Genomic DNA, 22,919 nt, shown 5'->3' with positions numbered 1-22,919 from the left:
TAAATACTACTTATATTTTGACCCCCACAATTTCACACTAAATCTGGTTTCCAATTATAAACAAGTATGAGAAGATTTATCAGAAATCGCATTATGACTTTCGATTGTTTCCTGATTCTGCGATAATAATTGGAAATTATAATCAGACTATTAAAATTAATAATGAGATTTTACACGTATTTATTTCTTTTCTAAAAATAATCGCGTTATAAATAAAAATAATAAGTATATAAATATTTTTTAATCTAGAAATAACAAAAGAAAATGACGTCTCCCACGCTTTTGGTCTTAAATCAAAAAGTATTAATTCAGAGAGGAGCAATTTTAGGTTTTTTTTGAAAATTTTCAATTACCAAAATATTTCTTATTAATTTATCTATCGTATTATGTTGGTTGCAAATTATTACTGATTTATTGGTTGTCTACTTTAGGAGGAAATGTACAGAATCAACAATTGTAGTGACATTTACAATACTAGCATCATCTAATTAAAATTTGATTAAAAATTTAATTATTTTTAATTATCTAAACAAGACCGGGATAAGAAATAGCCAATGTGTAAATGCAGGCATTGTTTATCCATCAGGGACGGTTCCGAGCAGCTATTTTCGTGCAACAAGACATTCCGAGACCGTCCCGTATGCGCCAAAGAAGGTCACCACGGGTTTTGATTGGTATGTCAGTATGAGGTATACAGGGGTTAGGGACTCGGTCCAATGCTCGCTCGGATGATGCTATACTCCCGATTTTCGACATTGGGCCGTAAGACTGGTGAAACCAACATAACCATTCCACTGATCCTCAAAGTGATGGTAGTGAAAACGCGTTTTTTGCCCGCGAAAAAAAACATGGTCCATCTGTGTGATAAATTTCACCACAATGGGTTGAGTTGCTTTACTTCAAATATGCAGATATTATATGTTTTTATTTACACACTTTTCATACATTCAAATATTAATCCGGATTAAAAACTGAAGGCATTCTCTACCAACCAATCTTTTGACGAAGCAAATAAATTAATAATGTGTAATAAACAATAAACTTCACAAACATTCCTATTTATAATATGTATCAGTAAAATTATAATAAGATAGTTTATATAAATTCCATCCGTTTCTTGATTTTGCATTTCATAATATTAAAAAATAGTATTTCAAAACTAATGGCAATAATTAATGTTCGTAATAATTAAAAACCAATTGATAATACCAAAATATTGCGCAAGTTTGTCAGGTCTGAGTACCATACGAGAAACAACAATATGTTTTGTGTTTTGTATCCCGCACTCAACACCAGAGGAAACCTGCCAATAGGATACTGGAATCCCCGTGCTTAGCGGCTGCAGGGCTCTGGAAGAAAGTTACGAGAGGATATCTGGGGAAGGGAAGTGTAGGAGACGAAGAAGCCCTTTTGGGTGGGGTATGAATTACGTATCAAATAGCGGAACCTCGTCCCCCTCCTGGACCTCAAGTGAACCAAAAAATCATGTAATTACGGTGACATTTTGTAACATTATATGGAATCAGAGAAAAAACACCTTTTTGGGTTGGGAGGAGGGGAGAAGGCCAGGAAATGTTCGAAAGCACTCATAGGCCATAATGAATATGCAACCATGAGGTATACACACTTAGCTGTGTGTCTAAGTAGGGACAAATATCCCCCCGTGCAAGGGCGTGCATTCGGTGTGGAGGCCGAGCGCACAAGAATTGCCTTGGGGAGAGAAACGACTATTTTTTATTTAAGTACAGACCCCGCAGTTAACACCGAGGATAACCTGCAAACGGTATACTGGTTCCCCCCGGCTTAACGACTGCAGGGGCCAGTAAGAAAGTGGGAGGGAAGAATTGGGAGAGGAGTGTGGGGGAAGGAAGAGGAAGTACTAGGATGGGCGGAGAGGAAAAGGAGGTGAAATGTTCAATGAGTCCCTGTCAGACCCTCCATGTGAACTTGCAACCATGGGGGTGCAGGCATCACTTTTTATGTGCCTAGGGCCGCGACAAATGTCCTCCCATGCATGGGTGTGCATTCGGTATGAAGACCGAGCGCACAAGGTAAACGACTATTAGGTTGAATAATATTTTAATTATAGTCATATAGTGTCAAATTATAAAATAGTAACGAAACAGTTGTTAAAATATAGCTCGGTTAGCATACTTAACACATTTATATGTTCAAATGGAACTCTTATAGGCATATAAAATGCACACAAGTTTACTTGATATTTTTTATCTCGACAAAGTCAACAACATCGTAAATACAGCATGATTTTTATGGCGTTATTTAGAATACTACGCTGAGATCATATTTAAGTAATATTGATCTAATGTACTGTCTCCCTTCTTCTGGGATGGGTGGTAGAGGCTCCCGTGGGTTCCCGAGTCTGATTCCAGTCGTCAACTCCGTGGCCACTTTCATGGAGGAAATATAATTATCTGTTAAATAAAAAAAAATATTTATACTTTAAAGTAAAAATTTGTTGGCAACGTGTTATTGAAACCTTCAGATTGTTGGGTATGACATGTGCCCAGAACCCAGAATAGGGTCTTAAGTGCTAATCTATACTATTATATAAGCATGATTTTTGTTTGTTTGTTTGAACAGTGCGGAATCTGCTACTTTGAATTGAATTTTTTTTTAGTTTTGTATAGCCCAATTATCGAGGAAGGCTAAAGGCCTTATAACATCACGCTATAACTAAAAGGAGCGGAGTATCAATGAAAATTGTTGCAAAAATGGGTAAATTTATGATTTTTTTATATCATCCGTAAACGGTTAAAGTTGTCCAACAATGTATGAAGCTGAAGAGTTTGTTTGTTCGAACGCGCTAATCTCAGGAATTACTAAACCGATTCTGAAAATATTTTCACTAATAGGAAGCTACATTACTCTTGAGTGCTGTAGGTTTTGATAGCGGGAAAACATAAAGCGGTACTTTTATCACGGAAAAACTTTGTCAAACGGGCGAAGACGCGAGTAAAATCAAGTATATAATAATATCAGTACTGTATTATATACTGTTAGGGCAAACTCTTATACTGAGAGGGATAAGGCCTTAGTATTTCTAGATTTCAGGTATCCCTAAAATTCCTAAAGATTACACAATTAAATATAATTTAGTAATTTACATATAGGTCCATTAATGAAATGCTCTAAACTTTTTTTTTCTCTTCTCACTTTATCATGTACTGTAGTCTACCCTAAACTGATTGAAAAGAGCAATACCAGAGTTTCTTGTCCGTTCTTCTCTCGTGAAAACTGCTTTCCAAACTGGTGGTAGAGTTAATATTGACGGAATCTAAATAATGTGTAACATTTTACAGATTCAAATAAATCATTTCATTTCATTTCAAAAGGCTGGCACGTTTGCAGTTCTCACAGCAATACGATTTTACACAATAGATATGTTAGAAAAATGTTCACAGTATAACTAAAGCGAGAGATCTATAGATATCAAAAAAACATCACGCTGTATATTTCGACTGTTCATGTGTGCGTAATGCGTCGTCATGGCAACGTAAGTTCATTCACAAACACAACGCATGCGCAGTTTATGAATTATTGTACGCGCTAGCCTTTGGTATTCTATATATTTACCACGGATAAGAATTTAACTTACAACGGGCCGTAATTTCACGTTCTAGTTTAATAAGTGTTAATAGCTTTGGTCTTGCTTCTCCGAAGTTTCCTCTCTGCGCTGTTCTGATAACGTCCAGGTAAAGTTGAGGGGCGATGTTGGAGATACTTATCATGAAGGAATCATAGCCGTTAGGTACTGCTCCAGTTGTCAATATCTTGAAACAAAAATTAATATACATAAAGCATAAACAATAATCATACGGACGGCTATTAATTACGTGAGGATTTTGCGATTTTGATTTTTGCCCCTATTGATGTGTCTTGACCCTTTCCTGCCCTAAAAAAATGACACTAATTGAGACAATTATCCTGCCAATCGTCAGTATTGTTTGGTATTCCACTGCGCTCGCTATCCTGAGACGTAAGATCTTAAGTCTCAGTAGTTACACTGGCTACAATGTCCTTCAAACCGGAACACAACAGTGAAGTCTACACACTGCTGCTTGGCAGCAGAAATAAATATAGCGGTATGATATAACTGGCCAACTGGACCGAGAATATTATGAATAATATAATATAAGTAATAGATGAGAATTCTATTTTTGACCGATATTCAGTCTATAGTTTTATAAGCGACTTAATTTGAGGAATAATTATTATATAATTATAATTATATATGATGTAACAACTATGTTCGCCTACGTGATTCATTCAGCATTTTATTTTTTATTTCCATTTATGACTCACTTTCCGAAATACTGCTATAAAAATTCGCACTCTAAGCACACTCCCAAACAAAAACATATAGTAAATGATTGGGTTTAATTAAAAAATAACTTACATAGTCATAAACGAAGAGCCTTTGATTGGGTGTGGGATTCGTCGCCAAGATCTCCAGTGTCGTCGCGAAGTCAGTCAACAAACCTCTGAACATATTTATACGTCCGAGAGCTAAGCTAAAGAATTTCGTCATGTCCAGTTTCACTGAGAACAGATATAATTTACTTTATAGAAGAAACGAACAACACATCTTAAGTTTTATAGCAATTGGACATAGTATAAGGTAGACAGGTACAATAGCGCTCTGAGGTCCTGGGTTCGAATCCCGGCTCGGGCAAAGTGATATTTGGGTTTTTTCTGCTCAGTATCAGTCCGGATTCTGGAATTTGTGCCCGATATGGCGATAGGCTCGCCCCCTATCACATCATGGGACGGAACATACTTGGCGAAAAGTGGATGCCCTGGTTGCGCCTCTGCATACCCCTTTGGGGATAAATGCGTGATGTTATGTATGTATAAGGTAGACAGACGATTTGATGAAGGTTATAGGAACTCGCTAGATGCAGGCATTCTGATAGTTTGGTGTTGTATCTTAAGAGGAAGCCTGTGTTCCCTAGCGGACTTCTCGAGAAGTTGAAGAGGTAGCTGGTCGTAAAAATTAAGCCAATACTGCAATTTCCTTATAAAGTGTGTTAGGTTGACCCCACTTTGGAAGCGATAAGAGCAGGGGTCTTACGACCATCTTTGACAAAAGTTTCATATTACAGGATCGTTTTGTTTGAAGCTTGAAGTAATATTACTCAGATTACTATGACCTCATAAAACAATATTGTTTTATTGTGTAGATATGGAAAAGAATGAATGATTGGCTATTCCCTGATTTTAGATGGCTAAACATTTTGTGTAAGTTCCAAGTCTTACGTACCATTAGAATATTGTGGAATGTCATAATAAAGGAAAGGAACAGACGGCGCTGCTTCTGATATTCTATCCATTATGTTCGTCAGTTCCTCCACATTAGGTTGCGAAAATGCCATGGGAAGAACTAAGATTGAATCAACATTTAACGCATTTGCGTATGTCGCCTGAAACATAAAAAAAAACTTATGACATTAAAAGTAACTATACCATATTAATAAACTAGCTTTTGCTCACGGCTCCACATGATAAGAGTCCCATTTATTTCATTCTTGGGAAAAAATGGAACCTATACGTTATGTTAGATGTCTAGCAATAAATCGGTGAAAACTGCACTAGATTCCATGCAGTACGCTCATCCGTTATTATTGATGTCTCATCCTCTCCCAGTGACTCCTGAGTCGAGGTTCGTAACCCGTTAGGGGTTTGCCCTCAGCATGGTCGCTTAACTTTTAATGGTTGCGAGCGCCTAAATCGCATACCCAAAAGGCAGGTGAGTTTGTTTAAGCTGACCCTTGTCGGGCTAACAAACGTAAAGTCAACTAAAAAATACCGTATACTTCTGCGGATTGTGACTATCGTTCAGCGTTGAAGGGTGAAATTTTTCAAAAGGTGACCCGAGGAAAAAGTAGTCTTAGTTAAAATATTGCAGCCAATTTAACAGAAAACAAAAACTAAGACAAACGCAAATAAACTTAAAAGGGAAGCCGGTAAGAATTGGGTTGTATGGACGTTTCGCCACTGCTATCGTTTGTAGTTATAACTCTAAAATGGTTTCGTATGATAATTTTACAGTTGACAAAAAGCTAACACTTATTACTCAGTGGTTCTGTTATTTTTCGTAGTAATCTCAATTAGGGCATATGAATAAGAAAGTCAATGTAGATTATAATTAGTAATGTAATGTGTATGTATTATTTGTATTCGATTAAATTCTGAGTTATGCCTTTTATATAAAAAAAAAGTTTGTTGGGGCCGGGCGGTTTCCATTAGATGATTTGATCTCGTTATTTTTATATGAAGAATAGAATATATCGTAATACTATCTAGTGTCATATATCTGGGTAATTACTCACCAATTCAAGAGTGTCAGGCAATGAACCTCCACCTATTTGAATTATTATACTTAGACCAAGAGGTCTCGCGAACATCGTCCAAGCGTCGTACACACTCTTCTTTTCTCGTACGCTGAGATTTGGGCCCTCTCCTGATATGCTAGTCACTGAAATACATATTTTTATGAGTGAAGTCAAAACGAATTTGTTTAACTGTTCTTGTGGCTGATAGGTTTTTTTTATTACTTTGTAACTATATATTTATTGCTTTGAATAACAAAACGAGCTTGCCGTTCGCCTGATGATAAGTGATACGACCGCCCATAAACAGTAGAAACACCACCCATTCTATTGCGTTCGCCATCTTGACACATGAGATGTTTATTGGTTAGTCTCAACATGTCCAGTGGTTACACTGATTACAATGTCCTTCAAACCGGAACACAACTGTGACTACACACTGCTGCTTGGCGGCAGAAATAGACATTGCGGTGCTATCTACCCAGACGAACTCTCACATATGAGAGACCTACCACTAGTATTGTACATTCAAATTATCCCGTTGGGGTAGCTAGCGCATAAAATTATGACATTAGTTACGTACACATACAACTAAGTCCAATACTCTTAGCACGAATTTAAGCGTTATCGTATCGTGTTTTTTATTTGAACAATGCCCCGTGAGCACTGAGCGTTTTTGTAACTAAAATACGGTATAAACCATTGCACATGTAAACTTCGGCTAGTAAATCGTTTAACCAATGTAATACAGTCCATATGTCGAATCGACTCAAAGTCGACTGACGAGAGATAGCTAGCCGACATAATTGTGGCAGGCCGTTTAACAAGATATAGGTATACGAGGTAATTTGAGAACGCGTCGCACTTACGTGGTCTACTATGGTTGGTTTTAACAGCTTGTGTACGCTGGCGTGTGGTCGCTATACGAGCGTATTTTCTCCTAACACCACAGCACTGTTGATTTCTTAGTTATTTTATTAAAATCAACTAGCTACTAATTATTGGGCCTTTGTTACCAATGACGTGGTTACAGTAATAATGTTATACTAACACAAAACGCCGTTGGCACCATTTTCTTTCAAATAGTTAGCGTACGCAGGAATACTTGTAAGATTGATATTTCCATTAGCGTCCATTGGAGTGAAAACTGACACAATAACGCCAGCTACCTGGTAATTAAATTCCTGGAAAATATGTCATTAGATGAGTCAAAAATTAATCCAATGAAATAATGTTATGTATATTTAAATACGAAAATACACACATTCACATCACGCATTTATCCCCGAAGGGGTATGCAGAGGCGTAACCAGGGCACCCACTTTTCGCCAAGTGTGTTCCGTCCCATGATGTGATGTAGGCGAGCCTATTGAGCCTATATATCGGGCACAAATTCCATACTCCGGGCCGATATTGAGTAGAAAAACCCAAATATTACTTTGCCCGCCCCGTATTCGAACTTTAAATACGAAAATCAATTTTATAATAATTAATGTATGTATAATTTGGCTTCATTCTGCTATGTTTCATATACTTTTACTTTTAGTTGTAGAAGAAGGACTACAGATTAGATACAACATCCACGACATCATTACTAATTGGCTATAGTTTCCACCAGTGGCGAAAGCTCAAATTTTTCAAAAGTAATCCGAGGCAAAAAGTAATTTCTTAGTTAAGGTTATAGCTTAAGGTCCATTTTTCATACATTTTGTTTCACCTTTAATCTGGGTAACTAAACAAGTATTGACAAGTAAAATTTAATACGACGAAATTTTAAAGGCCGAAATATCCATGCATATTAATTATTTTTACGTTTTTCTTTCAACTGCGAGAACTAATCACTAACTAGACGTGAATTTAAATTCTTTACTTGTCAATACTTGTTTATTTACCCAGATTAAAGGTGAAACAAAATGTATGAAAAATGGACCTTAAGCTATAACCTTAACATATCGCGACCAATTTAACAGAAAACAAAAACTTAGACAAACGGTATTAAACATGAAAGTGAAGCCGGTAGAAATCGGGTCTTATGGACGCTTCGCCATTGGTTTTCACCCTTAAAACTAAAACGAACAACAAACTTACCTGGGCTCGGCATATTGCGAGATTAATTAGAAAAATCGCAGTAAAAACACGATTCCACACATACATCTTGCTGATACTGTCTGTTGCACTCCAGTTCAAATCTTTTATATGTGGTTTTATCTTACATACAAGTTATTTATTTAATTATCGTTATCTAAAAGCTAATGACACTTTTGCAAAGGTTTTTACTTATAAAATTCTCTTTTTATTGTAATTCTCTTTAGTGGTTGAGGAAATATGTTTTTTCACAAAATTGCGGTATGCACAAAACCTGTTTTTGTTTGGTGATAATTTAAACAGGTGGATATCGCTTAGGTCACCTTCTTTATACTCTTGTGACTTGAGGTCGATGCAATATGTTTTTATTCATTTCTTTGTATCACTTATTAACTCAATATTTACAGATGTATCATTGTTTATATCAATATTTACTATTGTCGTATATTTTTTTATAAGCTTTTTATGTTAAATTACAATAGAATACGTAAAATTTATATTATGATACTTAACACACCAACGTCTATCTTAGACACGTCGTCTATCAAGGACGTTAAAGATGGAGAGATCCAATTCAAGATTTGGTAATTTCTAGATGGAACGGAAGAAATTTTCACTGGGTCATGTATTCATTTTTAATTGTATACGAGACCATGGATCAAATGAGTTATACCTGATGCATTGTGTTCTTCATCGCCCATAAATATGTTAAACCAGAACAATTGTGGTATCGCTGTCAAACTTAAAGTAATGGAATAACAATTTAGTAGGGAAAAGTTTGTACCTTTTTTTTGTGATATGGTTTGCTGGTGGTAGGATATTTGTATCCGCCGGCTAGCAACCAACATAGTTCATATGGTGTTCAACCCGCCATAGTGGCCCACGTCAGTGTGTTGCGTTTCAGGGTCGGCCAGTATAAACAGTTCAATCAGGCCGGGATAATTGTGTCTATTGGCGAAGGTTAATCATCTCTCGACACTCTATCGGGACTCTAATCCGCTTATCATCAGGGACAGGAGGATTGCCCGTATAAAAAGAAGAAAGAAAAGAATCATGAAAACCTTGCTCAGCTTAAATTAATATAATAAAGATGAGGAAGGCCATGTGAAAAAAAAAGTATGTTTAGGAATCTCATCAACCATTAGAAACGCAACAGATGGCACTTCACATTGTTTTTATGTGAGGCAGAGATAGGTCTCTAGACCTTTAGCCATTTTTAGCCCATAGGCCTTTAGCCTTGTAGTTAGTCTGCCATAGATAGTACATTGTTTCACATGAAGTTCATCGCATTTTAATGTTAAATTTAACTCTGGCAGATTTTCTTTATCTCTTCTTTATTCTTTATCTCCGCTAGGGTGGGCAGAAGTGGAATCAGATCAACTAATTCGCCTGTGCATGCCGCCCCATGATGTAACAGGGGGAGAGCCTATCGTCACATTGGGTACAAATTCCAGACTCCGAGCTATCTCCTTGATACTGACAAGAGAAACCCGATCACATTGTCCGACACGGGATTCGTCGTTGTTGCTATCAAAAGATACTCTTCAATACAACTTTTTGACGTTTGAGACTCTTCATCAAAGATCGTACAAACGACGTAAGACGCATTTACAGCGAACATATTTGTATGACAAATGTTGAGTTTTCAACTGTATCGCGTTTGGTATGTGTTTAACAGCCTTTCAATAAACGTTCCAATTTCAATCTTCAATCCGATCCAAGAATGAACCAATCAGAATAAGTCATTTATAAGCATGTCAAAAAACCCTGTTCTGATTGGTCCATTTTTGAGATAGATCGAAAAAAACGATTCAGATCGTTTATTGCAAAGGACAGTTAGCTGCCTTTTGTAGCCTGCGTACAGGTCGAACAGTTTGGTGTAAGGTGATATTACTGACTTCAAAAGAGTATCCTTAAATTGATGATATATAATATCTAGTAACAGACAAGCTCGACCCCTAACACACCGTGAGACAGAATAAAAATATTGAAATGAGTACACAAGTTGCGCCACTGCTTGCCCCTTTTAATATAAAAGGCGTGAGAGTGTGTTCATTTTTTGCGATAGCGGCAACCCAGTAAAATAATAAATGCATTATGGCCTATCTTTTAAACACGAATTGTACTTTAGAGAGCAATCTAATCCACTTACAATCAAAATCAGCAATTTTGATTGAAGTGGACGTTGAACGAGAGATATTGTTTGATCTATGTATGATATAATTCTCTTCAGTTTGACTCGTATAGGACGTGCCATACACTAGAGAGGTTAACTTAGAACAGTAATTTTGTAAGGGATCGAGTTTGTTGTTAACCAAGAAGTTTGTAGACCTGCTTATAAAGCCAATAAGTACTTTGCGAATTAAAATGCTGCTAACTACTAAAACCGATAGATGGCAAAAAATTGAAACGAATAAGCTGTTAATATTAAGTAGTTTCCAAACAATTACAATTAAACTGGTAGTTCTTTCAATCAACCGCCAAATTGAATAAACGATCCTAATTCTGAGATTCTAATAGCTTTATACAATCGTAAAAACACTAGAACGCCGTCAGTAGCTGGACCAGCAGTAGATTGCAAAGGGATGATGATAATGATGATCGCGAAAATAGACCAATCAGAACAAAGTTTTTTGACAAGCTTATAAATTACGCATTTTGAACAATCCATTCTCGGGATGAGATCAAAGTTTAAAATTATTTATATTGAACGTGGACGTAAATTGGTCCACTACTTAAATTTTAACGTGTCTTCGTAATCCAAGATCACAGAACGGCATTTTTGTCGATTACCAATATAAGACAAGAGGTGATTTTACCGAGTATTTATAATTGTCGTATTTTCATGATTAATGTTCTGCTCTCTTGTCCAACATAGCTAATATTCAGTTCTTTTCTCGCACAAGTAAGCTATTCGAAGTGCCAGTGAAGTGAAGGGAAACTGAAGTTAATATCCTATGGCGGTTACCGTCGAAATATATAGCACTGCGGATCGTTTTTTAATAACAAACAGTTTCATCACAAAAGGGTAAAAATATAAAAATAAGCAGCGAACTTCAAACAACAAACATTTAATTTTATAATGTCAAGAACACGCTATATTCTCTGATACTAATAAAGAAGCCAGGGGATTATAACATTATTTCTTGGCAATGTCAATTCCACAGTCCTTGAGAATATCTTTAATGTTATTGCGACCCTCTCTAGAAATGGAGCGCAGTGGCGAACGAGGCTTGCCCATGGGTAGGCCGGTGATTATCTCCATAGCTGCCTTCTGCGCCGATATATAGTCACCTAGTGGAAAAAAAATGTTGAGATGGCAAACGAAAAAATTGACAGTAAAGTAAGTAATCGCAGCTGCCCAAAAACTCAGGATATCAAAGGAATCTTCGTATCTAATTCATAGGTATAGTGAAGTTTTAGTACCTTCATTTTTTTTTATTATATAACAAAAGGCACAAAACAGAACACTATCATTATAAAGAATACTTAAGCACTAAATTACATTAAGACTAGATTGTATTCCTTAAACTTATGCCCTAATTGAAAATCTACTACGGAAACGACGAAAATTTAAAAATATATTTTTTGAGTAAATGTTTTTTTATGCATATTTAAATATTAACTGCTGCGTAAAAATAAACAAAGAAAGTTAAATTCCACAGTAAAATCAAGTCGATGTGTAATAAGATTTTAATAACGACGACAAACAGATACTTCATTTAGATTAGAATGAACAAAGATTTTATTATTTTATTGTTATAGATAGCAATTTCTACACATTATAAGTAATTTTTGCATTCAGTCCCGCTCTTTGGGAGATATTTATTACTTTAAATACTTTATATTATTTTTTTATTAAAGTTCCGATATATGTAATACCTCATTCAAAACATTCTTGAAACAAGATGACTATGAGAAGAACGAAGGAAACTACACACTGAGATATCAGGGCGAGATAAGGGGCGAAGGAGACCTCTTGGTGCTGTCCGTGGTTATTTCCATGGTCAGCAGCCAGAGGTCCTGACGTGTGGTGGCCCACTTAGGTGAAGGGTCCTCTCGGAGAAGAAGAGTGTCAAGAGGGGTCGTGTCTTTAGATTTTCTTCTAGAAATGAAAACTTACCTTGCTTAGTAATAGTCGCTACCAGGGTGTTCAGTTTCCTCTGTTCTTCTCTCGCCCTATCCACGTCTCCGGTAGAGGTTAGCTTGATTATATCCTGAATCAGTCCTGGGAATAAGTTCAGTACAATAAGGTTGAAAGCGTCGAAGCCCATCAAAGTTCCACCGCCTGCTGCAATCTGGAATAGACAGTAAATGATTAATTTTTAATACAATGTATTGAATTATTAAGAAGAATATTGAGATCGGTAATTTTTGGCTGGCCCCACCCCATCCAATTCTTATGCGCTTAGTTTACACACCGAATGTCCATGCACTAGTGGACATTTACCGCGCCCCTAGACACAGTTTAGTGTGTATATCTCACGGTTGTAATCACACAGTGAGGCCTACGAGGGCACCCGAACATTTCGTGGCCTTCTCTCATCCGAACATCCCAAGATCCTTTTCCTTCCCCCACATATTCTTCCTCAAATATCCCGACTTTCCTCGAGGCTCCTGCAGTAGTTAAGCCGTGGCATTCCAGTACCCCATCAGCAGGTTTCTCCCCGGTGTTGAATGTGGGGTCCGATACTCAAAAAAGAATATTTGGCTTGTCATTAAAATTGATATTAAATATCGTATTATACGATAGCCTTGATGGTGAAGTTATAGTGCGTGGGTAGGGCGACATCGCTGCGACGGTCAGGGTCGGGCAATGATAATAGTTTTTTTACTTGTCGGGAAGCTGAGGCAGGTATATCGAAATTAATGGTTAAATTTTAATACCCGTGTAATGTTGAGAATCTCTCAGTAGTCTTTTTTGATGCAGGATGGCTCCGAAATATTTATGGAATTTTTACTACAAAAGAGCGACGATTATTCGAATAAATTTGGGGACACGGGTGTTCGGAAAATCGATTTATTCGGATAATAGAACTGTATACTTGTATGTATGTGTATAGTAACTAAAAATCATAATATGAATCTTTTTTATTAGATTGGTAAGTAGGAAATGAATTGCAGATAGCTTAAGAAACAAAACAATTTTCATCAATATTATGTGAAGCAGTTAATTTTGGTTTGTCAAAACGACCCTAGCTGTTCGGTTAATCGACGCTCCATTGTACTAATCTTACTGCTATCAGATTTAAGGTGATTTAAAAATTTGTTAGTAGGCTCTGATAACCCCAGTCAAGCTGGTCTATCCCGGAATACTCACACTATTGGAGATGAATAGGTTCTGATCCTTCCTTAGTTCGTTGACGGCTATGACACCAACGGCTAATTTTACCTCAAGGGCAATTCCTTTGAACTGAGGAACCTTCTCTGAGGCAATTTTGAAGAGAGTTGGCGCGTGCACTAAAAATAAGGGATGAGAGGTCAAAATTGTACAACATTTAATCATAGAACAAAATAACCTTGCATTTTTTGGCGAGCCCAAACATTTTGCATGTTTTTCAGTATTTTAGGTTTGGAATGTTTCTTAAGTTTGTCACAGATGGTCGGCTTTGAAAATATTTTTTGCAATAGGTAGACGTACATTATAATATCTATTTTACCTATAGCACTTAAAATTACTCATCTACTCGTATTATGAATCACTCAAACTCAAATAGTGTATAAGTAAAAATGGCAGCGTAACTGAAGAATAAAAAAATGGTAACCCATGTAATCCTTCTAACAGCTGGTCTTTTTCAGTGAGAATACACCAAACATACATTTTTTCTTAATTTTAATTCTAACATGTAGAAAAAATGGCTTCGGATTAAAACCGCTCGCTCTTGAAGACTGCTTAATTATCTATATGTCTTAGATTTCCAAAAAACCTCTATACTGCTTTATACCTACCATCAAGACCAGTGTATTCCGGGCAATGGTTATAGAAGAGAGGAAGAGAAGGCACATGGAAGGACAATTCTTTCAGCGCCTTCGTGATCAGCTCAGGGGTGTGGGGTTCGATGTACGGTTGAGGTAAAACGAAGAGCGCGTCGATATTGATCGTCTCCGCGTATTTAGCCTATGGAAAAAACAGTTGCATTTGATATATGTCTAGAAGGATCTATTTTAATGGATTTCGAACACGAGACTAACATGTTCATATTGGTGCTCATAAACAGAAGCAACATCATCCAAAGTATGAATGATTATAGCTTTTAATAATATCTTTAGTTCAGGGGACAACACCCTGAGCCCTAAGATGTTAAGTCTTAATGCCCGCTGGATTTTAAGAATTTCTTATAAATAAACAAAATTAATGGTCGCTAAAATAAAAACACCTATTTCATTAACACTTACCAGTTCAACGACTTCGGGTCCAGACGTACCACCCACCACTCCAATGATCTTCAACCCGAATGGCTTACCAGATATCACCCACGCGGCGAACAGTTTCTTCTTCTCAGAGATGCTTAGACTTGGACCTTCTCCACCAATATCCGCCACTGAACGTACAATAACCAACATCATTCTCCAGTTCTATATTAGATATATAATTGTTAACATTTAATTATAAAGTCATGGTACAATTCAGGTTATGCTAAGGGCTCAATTTCTTTCATTGATTAAAGACCAACCCGTAAACCTCCTGGACTGCCTCGGAGAGTCTTTAGGCATTCAGCAATACGGTATAAAATGCAACTGTTTATACTTTTTACTTACCCACAGCTCCCTGGACCCCGCATTTGCTCAAGTACTTGGCGTACGCTGGTATAACCGTCATGTTGATGTTACCCCCATCGTCCATCGGGGTGAAGACTATCGGATATAACCCACCAAATGCTGACAATTTTCTCTGTTGAATTAATAATTGCGAATAAATGCGAATTGAAGATACGCTAAGCAGGAGCTGGTAACAACACAAACAAAAACTAATTACAAAGCAGTGCGTGCCATTACTAGTCATCTTGAGATAAAATGTTGAATCTAGTAGCTAATACCTAAATATTTGGGAATGCAACTATAGTGACATAGTGTGATGCATGGAATGGAACGTAAAGTGCGTGAGCGAGATAAAAGAGAGAATTGTGAACGGCAGACGATATTTGGGAATGACGAAAAAAAAAACATTAGTTTGCAAAAGCAATTTACTTGAAAAGTATTTTTATTTTATTTTGTACAAGTCTTGTCCGACATTTATTTTTCAAGGGGCATCTCCCGTTTTATATTATTGTTCATATATGTAGGTACAATCAGTCCAAGGCCGATCATCGGTTTGTGCGCGTACGCCGTACACGTTTATTTCAGTCGCGTTCTTCATACAATATAATATCCAGTATATACTGTGGTCACAATGAGATTTAATGAAATAATTTATTTAGTAATATTGTTACTCTACTACCAGTTCGGAAAGCAGTTTCCACTGAGAAGAACGGGCTAGAATCTCTGGTGTTGTCGTTTTCAAATTCAGTTCAAAAGTATAAAGTAGGAAGAGTATACTAACAAAAAACGTTATATTTAGTTTTCTATGTAGTTGAGAACAGGTATTTTTTTCTTTTACAATGTTCTACATATCAGAGCAGCATGTATATAGCACGATTTTTTCCGTTATTACAAAAGTTATGATTACGTTTAAGTAAATGTATGGAAATTTGAACAGCGCCCCACAGCCTATTTGGTACTAAAATACACAGCGTAAACAGGCGCGTGAAAAACATCGAAAAATTCGTGTAACTGATGCAATAGTAGCTACTCAATATATGTGAGAATCGGCAGTATGAATATATTATAACATATTAAATTAAAATGAAATAATTTATTTGAACCTGTAAAATGTTATACATTATTTACCAGTTCTACCACTAGTTCGGAAAGCAGTTTTAATTCGAGAAGAATGGGCAAAAACTCTGATGTTGCTCTTTTCAAAATCAGTCTAAGATATAAACTATAGTACATGATACAGAGATTTTTTAAAATTTTTGTTTATTGTTAAGCGACAACAGAGAAACACCTAAACGTTAATTTAATTGAAACGAATAGCCGTAGTTCTTTCTTATTTGTGCTTGGTGTCTACACCAATACGTCTAGAGAATACGATTATGCATATTGCTGCTTGAAGACAATAGAACTAACCGAAATGACTTGCATATGAAAGACTCACCACAAAATAACGGAGACAAATATGTCTTTCAAAACTTACCTTGCTATTTCTGTTCCGTTGACAACTAACACCAATGGATAATACCAATATTGAAATTAAGAAAATAAACAATTTCATTTTGATGTGCAATTAAGTCGGTAAATGTTAATTTTGTGAGCGCTTGACGATACTTTTATAGCTGTTATTTCGTTATAATCACCTTTATTTTAATTAATATTATTATCACTTTGATAACTGAATTCGCGTTTAAGATATGTAATTGGCAATTTACGTCAACTTTAAAGGGAACATTAATTATTTATTTCTCCAATAATTTGTAAATGTTGTTCGTTATAGTGCTTCGATGGCATAGGGTACGCCATGTTAATCGAAATTACTTACAATTTCCTTCTAGGGTAAAGGACAGATAGGTTCAGGGACGGTTCCGAGCAGCTATCTCAGTGCAACATACTGAGGCCGTCTCGTATGCGCTGACGAAGGCCACCGCGTGTTATGGTTGGTATGCTGGTGTAGGGCATATATAGGGTAAGGACTCTGTCCAATGCTTGCTTGGATGATGATATACTCCCGAGTGTCGACATTGGGCCGTAAGACCGGTGAACCAATATAACCGTTCTACTCACTCTCCAGGTGGCGGTAGCGTATAACGCGTATGAACGCACTAATCTCAGGAACTACTAGTTCGAATTGAAAAAATCTTTAACTGTTAGATAACCCATTAGGAAGGCTACGGGCTATAAACATCATGCTATGACCAATAGGAGCGGAAAATGTTTCAAAACGGGGAAAAATTATTGCTTTTGAGAGCTTCCGTTGCAAGCAAATATGTATGACGAATTTGTTACCCTTAGGAATTTCCAAAAAATCTATATATTTGAAAGAAAGTGGTGTTAGTTACACCATTTATAACTCAAGAACGGATGAACCGATTTGGCTGAAAATTGGTGGAGAGGTAGCTTAGAACGAGGAGACGGACATAGACGGACATAAACTCAAAAGCTACCCAACGGATTTCGATGAAATTTCGTATGGAGATAGTTTGAGACCCTAGGAAGGACAGGCTACTTTCTATCACGGGAAAATATATAGCGTGACTGTTTTCCTCGAAAACTATATCACGCGGATGACGCTGTGAGCAAAAGCTAGTTACAAAAATAATAAGAATAATATATCGGCACTGTATTATATACTGCCCCATTGCTGGGCACGGGCCTCCACTACTATCGAGAGGGATTAGGCCTTACTCCACCACGCTGGACAAGTGCGGATTGATAGACTTCACACACCCTCAAAATTCCTCTAGAGAACTTCTCAGGTATGCAGGTTTTCTCACAATGTTTTACTTCAACGTTAAAGCAAGCAATAATTTATAAAGAATACACATATAGCTTTAGAAAAGTCAGACGTGGGTGGCCTTGGGTTTTGATCCTGCAAATATTCGTCTCGGCAGTCCACTCCCAGCTAGGCTATCGCCGCTTTTTATAAGACAGATGATATTGCATGTATTAAAATTATTTCATGTCTGGACTCAGTTTGTTTTGTTACTTTTAGCCAATAAGTGCAGTTTTCGGCTTAATTTATTGCGATTCGTTAATTACTTTAATGACAATACTTGAACGAGTCGATGAACTGTTATCATTATTGAGTTATGTGTTGTTAAGCTTATTCAACGATTAGAGAGTTTTTAATCCCTTTCTGTTCTACCTAATTGAAGCATAAAGATTAAGCTTCAATTTTTAAAGATGTAAGATAGATATGTTAAATCAATGACGATTTACAAATAGACGCGTCATACACTAACAAAATGGCACATAAAAACGACGCACTATTTGCTATATTCACGTACCTGTACATATAATTACAAATTGGCTCGAAGAAGGAATAAAAAGATGCAGCATATATTCGTTAGAAAAGGATATATATACATCGACAGTTACGTAACAACGTTAGTGCCGCACGCTCATTGGCCGTTAAGTCGGGCAATTACCTTACTTTCGTCTTGCCAGTATTGAGCTCGGACAACGTATCTATGTAATAAAAACATCTTAGTCTTAAATCTTTTAAAGAAAAATTGAAAACCTTTTTTATACTTTTTTTTTCACCTTTTTGAAGCGTACTCTTGGTGTAGATAAATATTTATTAACAACTGTATTCCAGGTACCAGCAGAATTGCCAGTGTTTTGCTCTTTGAAGCAATGCATATTGATGAGCTGGGGCTTGATTCAGGCTACAATGTTTCACAAGTATTTACATTGTAGTACCTATTTATTAAACGTGTGACAAAAGCAGCTGCTTGCAAAATGCTGTATAAGTCTGTTTCTCAGTGCTTTCGACATGACTGCCTTAGCAATTTGTAGACATAGGGGCTTTGATTGGCTAATATTTAGACATAGTTTTACTCCAGTTGGGAGTCAGATAACCAAAGCTTAACAACGCTAAAGAAAACAATAAAATTGCCGATACTATGCGTTCGGGCGTACTAAGCGACCTCACAGTCAATCTTACTTATAAATTTGTTTAAGCGTTAAGAGGTGGTTAAGACTTGCTTAAACAGCTGTTAAAACATCACCGGTTTCCTAGTTTGAACCTTATTAAGAGGCAAGATGGCGCGCTTTGACTTACAGCTGATTGAGTAAAGTTGTATTTTACTAAGCATAGCTTTGCGAAATTTTTATAAGTAAGCTTGATTATTGTTTGTGCATACGGGAGTAAGTTCCATACCACGTGTGTTAGATCGATTATGATAAACGCGTCGCCAGCGTTCGCGCATGCACCTATTCAACTTCAGCGTCTGCTGATGTAGCAAAACAAATTTCTAAGACGCGCATTTGATGCCCCGTGGCACGTTCGCAACCACAACCTCCACGTGGACACCAATATGCCGACCATCAGGCATTTTATGCATGTGACCAGCATATTTAAATCGGGCAGGCAATCATCTGAATACGTTAGTTTGGCAAAATTTGATCTATAGTCCATTCGACCGCGCTAAATGGAGACGGCCGCGTTCAGTTCAGAGTTTCAGACAGACCTAGGGGTCGATATCACTCTGTCTATTCGTCGTAAAATTTAGTTCCTGCAACTCTTACACTCCCCAAGACCGCAGTTCAGTCCTCGCCGCCGAGGACCTCGCCGCGTTTCCCGCCCCGCTGCCCCTTCTAATAGTTCCGGTCTGCGTGCCGAAGAATACGGTAATGGTTAGATCGTTAGTTTACTACGACTACGTGCATCCATAATCATTGATGTGTCATCCTCTCCCAGTGACCCTCCTAAGCCGAGGTTCGTAACCCGTTAGTGGGTTGCCCTAATCATGGTTGCTTAATTTTCAAGGGTTGCGAGTGTCCAAAGCGCTCACCCAAAAGTCTGGTGTGTTTGTATAAGCCGACCCTTGTGAGGCTAACAAACCTAAGGTTATGTAAAAAAAGAAACGTTTGTAAGTATTGAAGTATATTAAACGTGCATAGTATCATCAAACATTATTATTATAAACCATAATGTAAACAAATAGATAAATTGCGCCTATCAAAAATTTTGTTGCTTCTAAATGCGTTTCACCGGTTTTAGTTTATATGTAGTTGTAATTATTTTTTGTGTTGGTAACATTTATAATAAAATTTGAGTAATAAATAATTCAACTTCTTATACGCTTTAATATGAAATTATTCAAACACAAGCAATGTATTTTTAAAAATATTTATTTATATATATTATATACTTGATTAGGTACTGAGGAACATAAGTTTTATTCTATATTCATTTTATTATTTCTATTTCGAATAACTATCATGTTAGTGCTGTCTAAAGAAAACATAAAAAAATAAAACTTTCGAATAAGGCTCAATGAATAGTTTAAATGTAGATATTGTCAAACTTTGTAGGTACTTTGAAATATCAGTTGTTAAGAGAAAATCATTGTAAATTTCGTTTTCGTTCACATTTTGATTTCTATTCAATTTTACGATACGTGATATCAACATAAACATGAAAATTATAAATTGATATACACAAACGCCTGCAGATATATTTATAGCAAAGACTGCAATGTTTTAAAATAAAAATTGATCAGGCGTCATATGTATATTGTTCGGCTTGCTTAACTATATTCGGAGATCAAACCTCAATCCCCGCGTCGCTTTATTCTATTTTTTTTAACATAGGCTGGATAAGAAGTAAGTGTAACTAGACACCCCGGGGCAGCCTCATATGCGCAGAAGAAGGTCGCCGGGTTTTGGTTGGTATGTCAGTGTGGGGTGTGCATAGGATCAAGGACTCATTCCAATACTCGCTCGGATGATGCTATACTCCCGAATTTCGACATTGGTCCGTAAGACCAGTGAAACCGACATAATCATCTTACCTCCCAGTGGCGGGAGTAACAGCGCGTCTTTTCCCGAAAACAAACTATGTTAACCATAAGGCCGACAGCCCATAGATCAGAAAGCAATACGATTTAAGGAATGGCGACAGCAGTATGTAATCTGTATTGAGCGATCAAATAAATTCATACAAACATACGTCACGACTTTGTGGCTTTTATTATATCTTTTCTAGGCAGCTTAGTTGGTAAGAGCGAGCCTATTCGTACAATCATTGTAGAAAAAATATCCCTAGCATAATACTATAATGTTTTTTATATATTTTTATTAATTACTGTCTTGTAATTAATCAGCTTTGATGAAATCAGACTTACGCTTCGTGAGTCCAATTAGTTAATTTGTAATTTAATTAGATAATTAATTGTACTTGTGAGAATGATTTTCTCGCAAAATTAATTAGTACAAAATGTCACAGATGATCTTTATACAATACTCATAAAAAATACCTATTAAAAATTTATTTAAAATTAATTGTACTTATGATAACAATTTTCTCGCAAAATTAATTATTTAATGCCTAATGGCGTAGTTCGCCTACGATACTGCTTATAGGTATCGGGTTTGGTTCCGGGATGGGCAAAGAGGTATAAGGTTTTTGTGCTTGGTATCAGCTCGGAATCTGGAATTTGTGCCAGATGTGCTCCGATCCCATCAGCACTTTTGCCTACCCCATAATAGATTAAAGCGTGATGTATGTGTTCTACATTATAGATTTAATATAAAGTATCATAAAAAATTACACATTTAGCAAATATTTGTTGGTGGTAAGATATATTTTACATCCGCCCGGATAGCGACCATACACATGGTGTTAAAACCCGCCATAGTGGCCCACATAGTGTCGCGTTCCGGAATCAGCCTGTGTATGTTCCATCAGGCCGGCATAATTGTGTCGACCGCTGAGGGGTAATCATCGCTCGCCAGTCGACATTCTTTTGAACCACACTTCACTTACCATCAGGTGTAGTAGGGTGACATTGCTGTATCCAATTAAAAAAAATGTTGACCGAATAATTATGATTACTATAATAATCGGAACACTCATAATCGTTTAACATTATAGTATTTACTATTTGCTATTTTAGAACTTGACACACTGCGGAACGTGATGTTACATTTTACATATAAAACGTCACAGTAAATATTATGTTTAGCACAAGACACACCTTAATAACATGTTAATGTAATATATCTTCAGGCCTTCAATACCCTGGCTTACCTACAGGAGCCAGTGGGGAAGGAAATTGGGGAAGGATGGGAACTTATTAAGATCCGCGGAGGAAAGAAGGGGAAATTGCATTTGGGCGGCGAGCGTACAAGGATTGCTTCGTAAAGGGAGAGGATGTTGTAACTAGACTTAGACAGAGTGTGCACAGTCCAATAGGCTACGGCGTAGCTTTAGAAGTCTAGTTTTGAATTTACCTCGTGATAAGACTGGATGACAGGGTAAGTATATTCGTTATATTATAATAATATCAGCCCTGTATTATACTGTTCCACTGCTGAGCACGGGCCTCTTCTACTACTGAGAGGGATTAGGCCTTAAGTCCACCACACTGGTATAGTGCGGATTGGTAGACTTCACACAACCTTAAAATCCCTATAGATAATTTCTCAGGTTTCCTCTCGAAGTTTCTGTTGTAAATATGGTATATGTTCTTAGTAATTAAATAAAGTTAGTAAAAAGATGTTATTGACATGAGTGTTTATTTCGGACTAAAAGGGAAGTAACTATGGCAAACAAAATACAATTAGTTCTAAAAATAGAACATATAAAAAATAATAAGTCACGACGAAGGTTACAATCTCCAACAGCCGCCCTTAATCGCAGTTGTGACAGAAACAAAACAAATAAAATAATTAAGTTTCTAAACCTAAGTTAACTACACATCGTTTGTGTGCTAGAGGTCC

General features: G+C 36.7%; 2 protein-coding genes across 3 annotated transcripts; both read right to left on the bottom strand.

Annotated features, from left to right (window-relative positions):
* Positions 1-2,062: 2,062 nt before the first annotated feature.
* LOC115446809 (N-acetylneuraminate lyase-like) lies at positions 2,063-8,725 on the bottom strand. Of its 2 annotated transcripts, XM_037438179.1 has the most exons (7): positions 8,439-8,725; positions 7,402-7,534; positions 6,351-6,496; positions 5,282-5,441; positions 4,418-4,560; positions 3,617-3,791; positions 2,063-2,432 (listed from the first exon to the last, which is right to left on the bottom strand). In XM_037438179.1, the coding sequence occupies exons 1-7, from the start codon at positions 8,502-8,504 to the stop codon at positions 2,281-2,283; spliced, it is 975 nt and encodes a 324-aa protein (XP_037294076.1). In that variant the 5' UTR covers positions 8,505-8,725; the 3' UTR covers positions 2,063-2,280. The 2 variants fall into 2 exon arrangements, with proteins under 2 accessions (XP_037294076.1, XP_037294077.1); XM_037438180.1 differs by lacking the exons at positions 7,402-7,534; positions 8,439-8,725 and adding an exon at positions 6,934-7,145.
* A 2,765-nt stretch (positions 8,726-11,490) lies between these two features.
* LOC115446800 (N-acetylneuraminate lyase) lies at positions 11,491-16,910 on the bottom strand. Its single transcript, XM_030173599.2, has 7 exons — positions 16,672-16,910; positions 15,195-15,327; positions 14,832-14,977; positions 14,385-14,553; positions 13,756-13,895; positions 12,559-12,733; positions 11,491-11,729 (listed from the first exon to the last, which is right to left on the bottom strand). Exons 1-7 carry the CDS (start codon positions 16,747-16,749, stop codon positions 11,575-11,577), a joined length of 996 nt encoding a protein of 331 aa, XP_030029459.2. The 5' UTR covers positions 16,750-16,910; the 3' UTR covers positions 11,491-11,574.
* Between the last annotated feature and the right edge of the window lie 6,009 nt (positions 16,911-22,919).

Source organism: Manduca sexta, chromosome 13 (genome assembly GCF_014839805.1).
Source record: "Manduca sexta isolate Smith_Timp_Sample1 chromosome 13, JHU_Msex_v1.0, whole genome shotgun sequence".
In the NCBI taxonomy this organism is placed as follows: domain Eukaryota; kingdom Metazoa; phylum Arthropoda; class Insecta; order Lepidoptera; family Sphingidae; genus Manduca; species Manduca sexta.
This window is presented reverse-complemented; position numbering and strand designations above follow the sequence as displayed.

What these genes read in the sequence shown, in the direction of transcription:
- LOC115446809 (XM_037438179.1), bottom strand. Translation starts at nt 8,504, where the DNA reads ATGTATGTGTGGAATCGTGTTTTTACTGCGATTTTTCTAATTAATCTC. An exon ending in TCGCAATATGCCGAGCCCAG is followed by an intron (nt 7,535 to 8,438) that starts GTAAGTTTGTTG and finishes CATATTTTCCAG; the next exon opens with GAATTTAATTACCAGGTAGC. An exon ending in TGCCTGACACTCTTGAATTG is followed by an intron (nt 5,442 to 6,350) that starts GTGAGTAATTAC and finishes TTTATGTTTCAG; the next exon opens with GCGACATACGCAAATGCGTT.
- LOC115446800 (XM_030173599.2), bottom strand. Translation starts at nt 16,749, where the DNA reads ATGAAATTGTTTATTTTCTTAATTTCAATATTGGTATTATCCATTGGT. An exon ending in GGAATACACTGGTCTTGATG is followed by an intron (nt 13,896 to 14,384) that starts GTAGGTATAAAG and finishes CCTTATTTTTAG; the next exon opens with TGCACGCGCCAACTCTCTTC. An exon ending in AGCGACTATTACTAAGCAAG is followed by an intron (nt 11,730 to 12,558) that starts GTAAGTTTTCAT and finishes TTTTTCCACTAG; the next exon opens with GTGACTATATATCGGCGCAG.